Source organism: Colobus angolensis, unplaced genomic scaffold, assembly GCF_000951035.1.
Source record: "Colobus angolensis palliatus isolate OR3802 unplaced genomic scaffold, Cang.pa_1.0 Scaffold210, whole genome shotgun sequence".
Taxonomy (NCBI): domain Eukaryota; kingdom Metazoa; phylum Chordata; class Mammalia; order Primates; family Cercopithecidae; genus Colobus; species Colobus angolensis.
The window spans coordinates 1,932,265-1,946,664 of record NW_012115267.1 but is presented as its reverse complement, the minus strand read 5'-3'; the positions used below and the strand labels follow the sequence as shown (position 1 = coordinate 1,946,664).

Below are 14,400 nucleotides of genomic sequence, written 5' to 3'. Positions count from 1 at the left end.
CTGTTGCATGAAGTGGGTGTTCTTCCCCTCCCTCTCCCCCAAGAGGTGGACAGGGTGAGTCTCTGAGCAATCATGTTGTGCAAGGCCTCTGGGCTGCCTTTGAACCTGGCATGAGGTCTGACTCTTAAGGTGTCAGCCTGTTTAAGAGATATTTCTGAAAGGAACCCGTGTTGCTCCTGCTAACGCAGAAGTTATTCAGTAACTCCCATGTGGGCTGAGAGGTGAGGATAAGTCACTTAAAACCCAGGTCTCACGGGAAGATGGAGAGGAAGGGTTGCTATTTGTATTCTGACAGTTTTTTCAGGTCAGCTGTGTTAAGGTTGGTCAGGCAGAAATGAACAAGCAGGGCAAAATGAAAATACTTAAGAGCTAACTGCTATCCACACAAGTGTATTTTAAAAATGGTTTTATTGAATATTAATCAATTACAAGTACAGTGAGCTAGACATTAAGCCAAAGCACAATTGCAGGTTAAATATAATCATAAAGATGTCTTAAATAGAAACCCGCCAGGCAGGCAGGTTACGTTCCTTGATGCCTTCCTTTGGAAAGAAGTGGAGGGGGAGGGAAAAAGGACTTCTATTTCAGGTGACAAGGTGATGATGACCAGAGGAGTTTAACATGCTGTAGGTGATTTTCCATGACCAAATCTGTAGGAATGCCAGATTTAGAAAACCAAACAATGAAAAAACCCAGCATGCTCAGTTACATTTGAATTTCAAATAATGAATGATTTTATTGTAAATATATGCCAAATATTGCATGAAACATTCTTAAGCGAAATTGTTTCTCTGAAATTCAAACTTAACTGGGCATCTTGTACTTTATCTGACAATCCTACAAATAGATAAATGCAAAAAAGAGAGGAGAGGGGGTTGGAACCCCTGCCACTGGTGGGTCACACAGAGACTAAAATTAAAAACGCCAGTAATGAACCAAAGAGTCACTACACTGGTTACTTACACAGACTAACATCACAATGAGAAAATACAATTACTACTCTGGGTGCTGTTGCCGGGCAACACTCCACATTTCCTCAAAGCTGGTTCTGTCAATGTCTTGAGAAACCTTGATAAAAGTACCTTTTTAGTTTGTAGGTATCAAAGACAAATATTACTACTACAAAGATAAGATGAGCTTGAAACCATGGGAGCAGAAGCAGGTGTTATATGCACATGAAGAGTTTAAATGTTTGGTGTCATGGAGACAATGTTTACACAGTCAAGGTCATCTTCTAGGTCTGGGCTATTGGCCTCAAAGATCTGTGTTCTTTCCTAACTTTGACTGTGCTTTCTAGCCTTTCATCCTGAACTTTGGGAGGGGTGCACGGGTGTGTGAGGGGCACCCCACTACCAGGTTCAACTGCATTTCTCTGCAAACACTCTGAATCAACACAAGGACTTTCAGGGCTGGCTGCCTGCAGAAATGGGTCGACTGATAAAAAAAATCACAGAACAATCTGAATTCTCGAACGTGAGAGAAACCTCTTTGAAAGGATGGGTGGTAGGGCAGGTGCGAAGACGTGACGTGTAAAGCAAAAAAGAATGTGAAAGAAGGAAAAGCAGAAATGCAATCTACGGCGCAAATGTTATTTCAGAGGAGGCAGAACTCTCTGGCAATGTATACAACTGGTCATACTACAACCATATTTGGCCATACAAAGTATATAAAATCTTTAGCTTCCTCTAGGTTTTCACTTTAGTATAAGCATAGTTGACATTTTAAAACAATTAAAACACAGCTTGCGTATCACTCATATTCTACAACGTATCACAGTGGTTGTTGTAACCCCACATACACAATTGAATAGGCTTTGAAATCGTTCCAGCACTTCTCCAAACCAGGAATCTGGTAGCTGAGGAGTTTCCGATATGGAGAAATTGAAATGGATTAATTTTAATCAGCTCCATTGCATGTGAGGGAATATTACTTATGAAATATACCATCTTAAAATAAGATGAACAGGTATGAAACACATGGAGACATGGCCGACTCACTGACACACCTTTCAAACACTAAGAAATGGGACTACTATGTTTTATTTATTAAAATATAAAAGGTTAAAAAGTTTCTGCCATAGTTAAGGCTTTCTAGAGGAGAAAAATTTGTCTCTTAATAGCAGAATGCACACGTTGCTGACGAAGCCTCATGTTTTAGAGTAGTATTTTTTGAATGCATTTCCTTTTCATATGCTAGATGTGTACAATAGCTCAAACATCACTTTCACAATTACTTTCTTTTCACTTCTCTGTCACTGATCTGACACTAAATAAATTTAACTTTACTCTTTAAATAAATTTCTGACATGAACTCCTGATGTCAGTTGTGAATACCTGCCGAATTAGCAAGGTCTGTAGCTTTATGTGAGATAATTAGTACAACAGAAAAGACAGGAAGAAGGCTATTTGTCACCGATATCACACAAATGGGATTCGGACACAGTGGGGGAAAGGTGCTCGAAAATACACACCACTTCTGTTTGCAAGGCCATGCACAGGAATCCCGATAGTGCACGTTTAAAAAGGCGGGGGTGGGCACAATGCCCAAGAACCCTTCCTGCGACTGGGAGACCATGAGACGGAGAAAACCTAGACAGCGTATTGCATTCTAATGCTGTTCTCCAGCATAAATCAAATGTGTATTTTATTTTTTGTAAAACGGATACAATAATAGAACGTTAACCTACATTACTTTATTTGCTTGCCATATTCAGGCATTTCTCTGTATATTTCGATGCACTTTGCTATTTTGAGAGCAAAGGGAAATCCGTCTAGCCACTAAATCAAGCTCAAAGGAGTATAAGGATGCTATTTCATGAAAACATCCTCATGTTGATTCTACTTATGCTGCTTGAAAAGCTAGAAATTCCAAACTCCAAGAAGGAAAAGGAAAGCAAGAATCCTGGTTGCACTGCTGTTATTTTGCATAAATCAAAGCTCTGGGTTCCATGCTGTCATTTGTTAACAAAGCGGCAGAGTGTTCTGAGCAAAGCGCATGAGGCCTAATACCCATTCCCGGTTGTGATGCAAAAACTAAGAGGTATCTGCTCTCCTTTTTTTAAGACCCAAGATGCGGGAGGAGAAAATAAATGGAGTCAAAGGTCATTGCTGGAGCTCATTTTAATTCCAGACTTGTAATTTAGGGAACAGGGAAGGAGGTCAAATACAGGGAAGGAGGTCAAATACAAGGAGAAAATTTCAGGACCAGGGCACTTAATTTATGCCTGAGTCAAGTATCCAGTTGGCCAAGAGCAGGTAAACTGGAACCATCAGGTCTGCAGAAGCCCTTTAGTTTTGGAACTTGGGTAAAGCTGGTGGAGACCTTCAGATTCTTTCTTCCATGTGGTAAGGGAAACAGAGGGGCCATTCTGGGGTAGGCCTAATTGGATGATCCTAACTTGCTAGTATTTCTATATAGTACATATACAAAAAATAAAAGACTTCGGCCCAATTTAATGCCATGCTTTTCTATTGGAAAGGGTTCTTCATACAGCTACAGATGAAAATCCCAAATGTGATCAACGGTTGCTAACTTTTGAGTGCACTCATGATGACCTTTGGTTTTCAAGTTCTGAAAAAAATGCATTTGGCTCCTGTGAGATATCCATTAACCCACTCTCTTAAGCAGATGAGTAACATATGCACACTCTTTCAAGAACTACTATATATTTGAATCATTATAAGACAAGAAGCACCGCAAATGTCTTCCTTACACAGTACCTTCACTTGGCGCACAGAACATGAGACATAGAACACTGGCAGTTTAAATACTGAACCACAGTTTAACTTCTCAAGTGTAAGGACCAAGATGAAAACTGGCGCATCCATTAATCTAGTTAGTATGATGGAAACAACATATACAACCACAGTTAGGTAGTGGTTTATCTTTTTAATGAAGCTATAAAGCTTTCCATATCTATATCATATTAACTCTTTTACTTAACTAAAAATCACAGCTGTATTTACCATTTTAAACTACGTCTGGGGGAAGGTAAGTAATACACACTTGACAGCTACTGAAAACTACACAGATGGCAATTTCTTCAACCCTTTGTTACAGCAAAAGAGAAGTAAAGAGCGGGCAAAACATCCCTCTTAATGAATATCAACTCTCAAAGCTTCATATGGAATTCCAGTGCTATTAAACAAGTAGCCAAGACACACACACCCAGCTTGGGTCACTGAAACTTCAAAAGAAGCAACAACTGAGGCGAATTCTTGATTTAATTTTGAGCACCCATGCAAGATTCAGCTACAAAAATTCAAACTAGTCTGGATGCCTAGTTCCAGCACTGGGTTGAAGCCAAAATGAAAGCAAAATGTGTGTATTTTAAGAGTCTATGTCTAGAAGTTTTGCATGTAACCATTTTACTTTGCTTCAGGAGATTAAAGGAGGTCACAGCTTAATCACCTTGCATTAAACCCATCGTTTTCAGGGCTTTAAATTGCAACGGCAAGTTTGTGTCACACTGTCTTTCCTGTTCCTCCTCATGTTTATATTTCTTTTGCTTCAAAGCAGAGTAGATGCACAGCATATCAAGTAAATAAGTTAGTGCACTCAATTCATATTCAGTTAAGGTGAAAAGGGCAAGTGTAAGAACTATTTAAGGGATACTTTTTTTTTTTATAAATGTCAATGGCACTTGGTAAATGTTGATGAAAATAAACAGTAATTTCACAAAGAAAATTGTATGGTATTTCTTTCTCACCTTCACTTAAAAAAATAACGGAAAGGGCTTTGGTTTCCATTTTTGTTCTCCTTGTCTAAATACACTAAGAAGTTTGAAGAAATGGTTCAAAAATTGAATGCAAGGATCTTGATGAACTATTTGAAGCATGCCACTCAAAATAAACCTCAAATCTGGAGTAAACAAAAAAGTCCTTGCATTTGTGTGTTATCTATCCACTATTCGGGTCTGAATCCCAGCTTTCTCAACTAAAGAAACAATCAAGTGGTATTTTTGTGACTCCAATGAAGTACAGTCATTTCACTGACTTTTGAAATAAGGCAGCTAATTTGGAGGGGGTAACAATCCCAACAGCACAGATTAAGGGAAGGGAAGCATTGACTTTTTGGAGGCATCCCCTGGGTCCACCGGGGCTGCAATGATACAGAACCACACGCTCTTCATCCTCCTTAATGCAGCTCCTCCTTCACAGGCTCCCCAGTTTTTTCACCTTGGAACTCAAGCGTGTGTCAGCCTGCATCTCCAGTACTGTCCCGAAGGCCTCTGTGGCAGGCTTGTATTGGAAAGCGCGAGTGGCCTTCACCGGCTTTGACTTCTCTGAATTTAGGAGTTCCTAAGTCAGGTTGGTGTTTGTACCCTTCCCTTGTAAGATAGGCCGATTCGTAAAAGGATACTAAAACTTGATGTTTTTTCCTTTTCATCTCAATTTATGTTAATGAGATGTGCAGCTACAGAGTAAAATAAAAAAGTTTTTTAAAGTGGAAACTGAATCTTGCTCAGCCAGAAGCTCGGGTTGCATTGCTAATGATTTTGTCAGCGTGACTTTGTGCAAAATATCCTCAAGAAGGCTCTGGCTCATTTTCAAAGTAACCAAAAAATACCACAAAAAACAAAAAACAAACAAATAATAGCCAATGATGCATGTCTGGCAAATCAAAAACAAGCCTGTCGCCTGTCATATGTGTATATTTGTTATATACACGTGCCATGCGTAACAAAACAAATGTAGTGTGTGAATCGTGAACTTTTGAAAAAGCATTGGTTATGTTTTCTTATTTCCTATTTCCAAGTCTAGATTGCAGTGATCTTGTTTTAGAAATGGATAATTGCAATGAAAATGAGCCTGAGATATGTTAAAAGGCCGCCCCTGTAAACATTTCCTCAAAGGGAACAGTAGCAGTTGAGTATGTATCAGTTACTCATACTATTCATCACTATAGCAATGCTTTATAAAAGACAAACAGCTTATTTCTAGGCTGTCAGGGACTTCTAGAATATTGATGTTGTTGTTAGAAACAATCCTCTGTAATCCAGTCCCAGGCTGAAATCTGATCCGGCCTTCACCAGCTGGCATTCACTAGGTCTTCTGCTCTGCGGCTGTTGCGGTCTGGGAAGGGGCCTCTGGCTTCATGATCTGGTAAGTGATGAGATACTCTGGGTATGCCTAGGAAGGACAAGAAGAAAAACCGATCACCCTTCTAGTAGGCACCATATTAAAGCCTTACTGAATGTGGAAGCCTCAAAGGCTGTTCATCGTGCAATATTCCATACAGACTCAGTAATAGGCGCCTGAACAATTTGGAGGTTCACCTATTTAACTGTACATAAATGTGTATAAACCCTACAATCTAGAAAACTGAATGTTACTTCTACTTTGAATACTGTAAATTAAACTCCATTCATCCCTTATTAGAGAGCCATGTGGCATAAGTAGGGAAACTGAGGCCCAAGGCAGCACTAATATCTTTCTTTTTCACCTCACAGAGCATTAGTTCACACAGTGTGTGTTCAATAAAAGCTTGCTAAATGAAAGAAAAATTTTGCCAAATCAAATCCAAATTAATCACAGAAGATGATGTAACCCACTGAGCTAGAAGGAATACAGGTGAGATGTACTGAGTCACCAATAACCTAGAAACAACAATTTGGGAACAATTTTAAAAACTGACTACTCAAAGGCATCATTGACAGGAAAGATAAGGGCTCCAGTTTAGACTGGCCTCCCTCATATTCTCGTTCTCTTTTTTCTTGCAATCAGTAAAACACAAAGCTGTGTCTGGAATGGGAAGAGCACTTCTTGGTGGGAGCACGAAAAAGGAGGCTGATCAGAGGAAGCTGCTGAAAACCTCAACCAGAAATCGCAATGAAGGGAGCAATTTGGAAGGAAAGGTAGGACACGCCTCAGTGAGCAGACTACATAGGAATTCTTCAGCCCTCACTGTAACATGATGATGAAACTAGACTCAGTAGTTCAGAGTGGTCTGTGACTAAAAAAAACTCTTGGGTGAGCAAAGTGTTTTGGGGACCAAAAATAGTTTGTTCAATGCTGACCAACAAATTGCTTGCATATAGATACAGGATAAGATAAAAGGAATGAAGGACAAGTAAAAACTGAACTTTAATATTTAAAATGTAGAAATAAACGTGATAGATTTACTGAATAATTTATAGCTATACCCCTTGACTTGGAAGACAGAAACACACAGCCTCAGCTCTCCTCATCTGTACCTATTAAGATATAATATTAGGATTATATCCTAACATTTAAAATTAAATATTTTATATTTAATAATATTAGGATTTTTGTGAGATAATATTTAATATTAATGTTAGGCCGGGCGCGATGGCTCACGCCTGTAATCCCAGCACTTTGGGAGGCTGAGGTGGGTGGATCACAAGGTCAGGAGATCGAGACTATCCTGGCTAATACGGTGAAATCCTGTCTCTACTAAAAATATAAAAAACTAGCCGGGCGTGGTGGCGGGTGTTTGTAGTCCCAGCTACTCCGGAGGCTGAGGCAGGAGAATGGTGTGAACTCGGGAGGTGGAGCTTGCAGTGAGCCGAGATCGCGCCACTGCACTCCAGCCTGGGCGACAGAGCGAGCGAGACTCTGTCTCAAAACAAACAAAAAAATTAATGTTAATATTAGAATTTTTGTGAAATATTTAATATTAATGTTAATATTTAATAGGATGTGAGATAAATTTAATATTTGTGTTAACATTTAGTAATACTAGGATTTTTGTGAGAACTAAATGCAAAAGTCTTAGAAGAGGTCTGACATAGTAAGGATCTATTATTGTTATTCTTATTCTTAGTATTCATTAGAGAGTACTCCCTCCTAAAAGGTCTCAGCAAGGACTTTAAAAAGAACAAAAAATATTAATATGTTAAGTTCTGTCTATATATATATATAAGGAATCATTCATAATATTATTTTCCATAATTCCAGTCTGCTCTGATTTTAGTTAAAAACAGCAACAGTTTCTATTTTAGTACATTTGGTGGGAAGAAACCAAGATTGAGAATCTCTCCTGACTTTCCAATCTGAAGTCTCAGTAACCAGTTTGAACTTTTATTTCTGTGAGAATATTACAGTTTCTCACAAAAGAAACTATTTGTAGTTTTTTCTTTTCTTTTTTTTTTTGAGACAAGTCTCGCTCTGTCACCCAGGCTGGAGTGCAGTGGCGCGATCTCGGCTCAGTGCAAGCTCCGCCTCCCGGGTTCACACCATTCTCCTGCCTCAGCCTCCCGAGTAGCTGGGACTACAGGCGCCCGCCACTGCGCCTGGCTAACTTTTTTCTTTTGTATTTTTAGTAGAGACGGGGTTTCACCGTGTTAGCCAGGATAGAACACTGGTGTGAGAAGTGGACCCTGCTGTGAAGGAACTTACCATGCAGACAGACAAAAACAGGAGAAAGGTAAAAAGAACACAGGCTGGCAAATGCTGAGTGTCAAAAATGAGTGGACACCCACTCCTACTTTCTTTTGTCCCAGTGAAGTTTAATATCTATAATACTTCTATGACCCATTATTTTACTTGCGGAGAAGTTGTTGAAGAAAAGGAGTCAACAGTGCCAGTGTCTGCATTTAGGCAGCTCATGATTTACAGTGATCCCTGACACACATCCATTTGAGTCAGGCAGATTCTAAGATTCTAATGGCATGAATTGCTTAGAGGTCCTTATCTAAGTGCTCCCGGTTCCTAATGATTAGGCTATCAAATTGTTTCTGTGTGCCCTTTAAGATACTAATTAATCACATCACAGTCCGGAGGATTAAAGGCAAGGGAATTACTAAACTGCACAACTAGAAGGGCCTAAGATGGACCAAAAACCATCATTTTCTGTCAAGTCACTTTAAATCCACGCTGGTTATACAAGCATTGTGTGTGTGTGTGTGTGTGTATGTGTTTAATACAAAACCACTTTTGCTAACTCATTTTCTGAAATTTCTTCTTAATCCAAATCCCTAACACTAAAATGTAAATTTAAATGCTCTCAGTTTATGTCTCATAGAGGTGAGGAAGGCACCGTCATGCTCTCTTGAATGATTCTGTGTGTTTGGAAACCATTTTAGAAATCATTCTCTTCTTCTCTGGTTAAGTAATTCTGCCTTGTTCACATCAGTTCAGTAAAGTAGGTGAAATCTCTGGAGCAGAGAACACCTCCCCTTCATGTCTAATGTGAAGTTTAAAGTACAACATATACAAACACCACTGACATCTTCAGTCCAATCATATGTTATAATCAGAGCCTTTTTTCTTTCCGAGTACAGTTCAGTTAACCTTCAATGTATCTTTTCAATCTTCAAGAAAGAAACAATCTCACCAATAACAAATGCTACTACTCAAATCAATCCTCAATCAAAAACACATCAAACATTTGTGTGTTTTTGAAAGTGTTAAACGTTAAGAGTGAAAGATGATTTAGAGTATGACTAAGGAGAATGAAATAAAAGTTAGCAAAGGAACACTTCCCTAGAAAATCAGCAAAAACTGCTCATGAGAATGTAATTACTAGACACTGGAGTTAACATGATCCATGTGTACAAGTATACCTGAATACGGAAGCGCAATTATCCTCTCCTGAAATAAAATAAAGGCTGAGTGCATTTCATTATTCAAGCTTTTTTTCTTTCAAATAAGTTTTGTACTAATCACTCTCTAAAATTATTTCATGAGAGACTCTGACTAAATTATCAAGTCAAATTTTACCTGGGAGAAGGTTAATCAGTAAATTTCAGAAAAGTAAACTTATACTTATCTTCTAAGTATTCCTTATTATTTCTTTGTACCCAACTATGAAAGAAATATTTACTACTACAGATAACTTATATTTAAAATACATGGTAAAGAGAACTGAAACCACTCATTATCGCCCAGTGATAACCATATTCTTATGTTGTGGGTGAACAAATCACTCATTAATACCTGGTGATAACTATACTACATTGTGGGTGAATCTATGTTTGGTATATATTATGTAAACGTTAAAAAATACCAGACATATGAATATATTAAAATTTATTTAACAATTCTACTTTTGCTGAATATTTAGGTTGTTTAAATTTTTTATTATGATAATCAAGACAGTGACGACTATCCATATATTCATGTATATAGTGTGTGTGTGACTATCACTAATTATTCCAATACAAATTTCTAGAAGTATAATTACTGAATAAAAGTAAAAAAAAAGCATCTTCTCTAGAAGTCTAAGGTTTATGATTTAAACAGAAAAACATGACAAATTTATTCCTTCCTTTTTAAAAACTTTTTATTTGGAACAGCTGCCAACTTACAAGTAAGTTGCAAAAATTAAAATGGTACCAAAAACAGCAGCTACATAACCTTACCCAGATCTACCTTTGGGAAGGTTTTATTTATCTCACTTATCATTTGCACCTTCCCTATCTCTGTACACTAGATACACCCACACACACACTCCTGCACACATACACAAACACACATGCATGTTCCCTGAAACTTTTACAAGTTACATACATCATCATAATCCTTTATCCCTAAATATGCCAATTTATATTTTCTAAGCATAGAGATATTGCCTTACGTAAGTACAGAATCAACCTTATAAGTTTACATTGATATAATCCTTTTATTTAATATCCATATTCCAATTCTGTCAGTTGATCTAAGAATGTACTTTCTCTTCCAATATTGGCTGCAGTCTGGGGGCAGAAAGGTAACTTCGTTTTCATGTCTCTGGGGCCTCATGTAATCTGGGAAGTTAGCACAGCCTTTCTCTGTCTTTTAACACTTTTGAAGAATACAATCTTTCCACATTAAAAAAAGTAAAACATTCATCATTTTGATTAGACTTACATCACGTATTTTTGGCTGGAATGCTGCAGAGATGTCATGCCTTTAGAGTATCCACCTAGAGAGACAATGTAAGCCTATCTGTCCCTCACTGGTGATGTTGATTTTGATTATCTGGTCAAGGCATTGTCCCCTTTCTCCAATATATAAAAATGACTACTCCCCTCGCCCCCTTTGAAAGTAAGTTTGTAGTAGGAAAATCATGCAAATATTCTTCTCCTTAGTGGAATATCCCCATATTTAGCATCCATTAATAATTCTTGCCTAGTCTAATAATGAGTACCTGATGAGTCCCATGTCATCCCTCCCTCCCCATCCCTCTGCCTATCCCTTTGCCTATCCCTTCTACCCTCCCCCCTTTCTCCCTCCATCCCTCTCTCACTCCCTCTTTCCCTCCCTTTCTCTCTCCCCTTCTCTCCCTCGGCCTCCCTGTACCTCTTTCTCCCCCCTCTTACTCTCCCTCCCTCCCTCTGCCTCCTACACCTCTCTTTCCCTCACTCCATGCTCCTCACTCATTCCCTCGTCCCTCTCTCCCACCCTGTTCTCCCCATCTCCCTTCCTTCCATCTCTCCCTACATTCCTCCCTCTCTCACTCCTACCCTTCCTTTCTCCCTCCCTTCCTTCCGCTTTCTCTCCCCCTCTTCCTTCCCCTCCCTCTCGTTTTCCCTTCACCCCTCTCTCCCCTTCCATTCCTTCCTCTCTCCCCCTCCTGTTCTTTCTCTCCCTCCCTCCCTGTCTGTCGCTCCCTTCCTTCCTCTCTCTCCCTTTCCTTCCTTCTTTCCCTCCTTCCTTCCTCCCCTCCTTCCTTCCTCTCTCTCTCCCACTCTCATCCTTCCTTCCTTTCTCTAGCCCTCCCTCCCTTCCTCCCTATTTCTTCCTCCTCCTCTTTCTCCCTCCATTCCTCCCTCTCTCCCTCCCCGTTCCCTCCCTTCTCTCTCTTCCTCCCTACTTTCCTCTCTCTCCCTACCTTCCTTTTTCTCTCTCCTTCCTCCATTCCTTCTTCTCTTTCTCCCTCCATTCCTCCCTTTCTCTGTCCCTCCCTCCCCTTCTCTTTCCATCTTCCTCTCTCTCCCTCCCTCCCTTCTCTCTCTTCCTTCCTCTATCAATCCCTTCCTCCCTTTCTCCCTCTTTATCTGTTCCTCCCTCTCTCCCTCACTCACTTCCTTTCCCTCTCTCCCTGTCTTCCTTTTTCTCCCATCCTTCCTTCCCCTCTCCCCCCTCCTTTCTGTCTCTCTCCCTGCCTCCCTTCCTCTCCCTCCTTTTATTCGTTTCTCTCTCCCTCCCTTCCTTTCCCTCCCTTTATTCGTCTCTCCCTGTCTTCGTTCCTCTCTCCCTCCCTCCGTCTCTCTCCCTCCCTTCCTCTGTCTCTCTCCCTCCCTTCCTTCCTCTTTCTCCCTTCCTCCCTTCCTTCCTCTTTCTCCCTTCCTCTCTCTACCTCCCTGTCTCACTCCCTCCCTCCCTTTTTCATATGTCTTTTGCTCTCTCCCTCCCTTCCTGCCTCTCTCCCTCCCCTCCTGCCTCTCTCCCTCTCCACCTTTTCTCTCCCTCCTTTCCTTCCTCTCTCCCTCCGTTTTTCACTTCCTTACTCTCTCTCTCTCCTTCTCTTCCCCCTCCCTCCTTTCCTCTCTTCCTCCGTTCCTCCCTTTCTCCCTTCCTTTCTCTCTTCCTTCCTTCCCTCCCTCCCTCTCTCTTTCTTTCCTTCCTTCCTTCCTTCCTTCCTTCCTCCCCTCCTTCCTTCCTCTCTCTCTCCCACTCTCATCCTTCCTTCCTTTCTCTAGCCCTCCCTCCCTTCCTCCCTCTCTATTTCTTCCTCCTCCTCTTTCTCCCTCCATTCCTCCCTTTCTCTGTCCCTCCCTCCCCTTCTCTTTCCATCTTCCTCTCTCTCCCTCCCTCCCTTCTCTCTCTTCCTTCCTCTATCAATCCCTTCCTCCCTTTCTCCCTCTTTATCTGTTCCTCCCTCTCTCCCTCACTCACTTCCTTTCCCTCTCTCCCTGTCTTCCTTTTTCTCCCATCCTTCCTTCCCCTCTCCCCCCTCCTTTCTGTCTCTCTCCCTGCCTCCCTTCCTCTCCCTCCTTTTATTCGTTTCTCTCTCCCTCCCTTCCTTTCCCTCCCTTTATTCGTCTCTCCCTGTCTTCGTTCCTCTCTCCCTCCCTCCGTCTCTCTCCCTCCCTTCCTCTGTCTCTCTCCCTCCCTTCCTTCCTCTTTCTCCCTTCCTCCCTTCCTTCCTCTTTCTCCCTTCCTCTCTCTACCTCCCTGTCTCACTCCCTCCCTCCCTTTTTCATATGTCTTTTGCTCTCTCCCTCCCTTCCTGCCTCTCTCCCTCCCCTCCTGCCTCTCTCCCTCTCCACCTTTTCTCTCCCTCCTTTCCTTCCTCTCTCCCTCCGTTTTTCACTTCCTTACTCTCTCTCTCTCCTTCTCTTCCCCCTCCCTCCTTTCCTCTCTTCCTCCCTCCCTTCCTCTCTCTCCCTCATTTCCTCCCTCTTCCTTCCCTTCCTCCCTCTCTTCCTCCCTTCCTCTCTCCTTTTCCTTCCTCTCTCCCCTTCCCTTCTACCTCCTTCCCTCCATTCCTTCCTGCCTCCCTCCCTATCTCTCTCTCACTACCTTCCTCTGTCACCCTCCCTCTTCCTCTCCCCTTCCTTACTCTCTTCCTCCCTCTTTCTCTCTCCCTGCCTTCCATTCTCCCTCACTTCCCCTCCCTCCCTTCCGCTCTCCCTCAGTCCCTCCCTCCTTTCTCCCTCCCTTCCTTCCTCTCCATTCCTTTTGCTCTCCCTCGCTCTCTCCCTCCCTCCTTTCTTCTCTCTAGCCCTTCCTCCTTTCCTTCCTCTCCCTTTCTACCTCCATTCCTCCCTTTCTCTGTCCCTCCTTTCCTCTTCTCTCTCCCTCCCTTCCTCCCACTGTCCCTCGCTCTCTCTCTTTCCCTCTCCCTCCCTCCCTCTTCCTCCCTCCTTCCCTTCCCCTCTCTAGTTCTCTCCCTCCCTTCCTCTCTCTCCCCCCTTCATTCCCCCTTCTCCCTTCCTTCCTCTCCCTTCTACTTCCCTTCTCCTTTCTCTTCCTACCTTCCTTTTTTTCTCTCTCCTTCTTCCAATCCTTCATCTCTCGCACTCTAGCCCTCCCTTCCTTCCTCTCCCCCTTCCTTCCTCTCTCCCTCCCTTTCTTTCCTCTCTTCTTCTCTCCCTCCTTTCTTCTCTTGCTCCCTCCATTCCTTCCTCTCTCGCTTTCTCCCTTCCTTCCTCTTTCTCCCTCCCTTCATCCCTTTCCCTCCATCTCTGTCCCTCCCTTCTTTCTTTCCTCTCTCCCTTTCTCCCTTCCTTCCTCTCTCCCCTTCTTTCCCTTCCTTTATCTGTCTCTTTCCCTCCCTTCCTTCCTCTCTCCCTTCCTTCATCTCTCATCTCGTTCCCTCCCTTCATCTCATTCCCTCCCTTCATCTCTCTCCCTCCTTCCCTTCCTCTCTCTCTCCCTCCCTTCCTTCTGCTCGCACTTGCTCTCTCCCTCCCTCCCTTAGCTCTCTTTCTCCATCTCTCCCTCCCTCCATCTCCCTTCATCCCTTCCCTGTTCCCTCCCTCTCTTAGCTCTCTTTCTCCATCTCTCCCTC

General features: G+C 42.0%; 1 protein-coding gene across 2 annotated transcripts in view; it reads right to left on the bottom strand.

The window, feature by feature from the left end:
- Positions 1–394: 394 nt before the first annotated feature.
- Positions 395–14,400, bottom strand: part of TNKS (tankyrase, TRF1-interacting ankyrin-related ADP-ribose polymerase) — a 220,893-nt gene continuing 206,887 nt past the window's right edge. For both annotated transcript variants that reach the window (XM_011942810.1, XM_011942811.1), the window contains exon 27: positions 395–6,131. In XM_011942810.1, the coding sequence (XP_011798200.1) occupies positions 6,045–6,131 (87 nt within the window). In that variant the 3' untranslated portion in view covers positions 395–6,044. The remainder of the gene's footprint in view (positions 6,132–14,400) is intronic.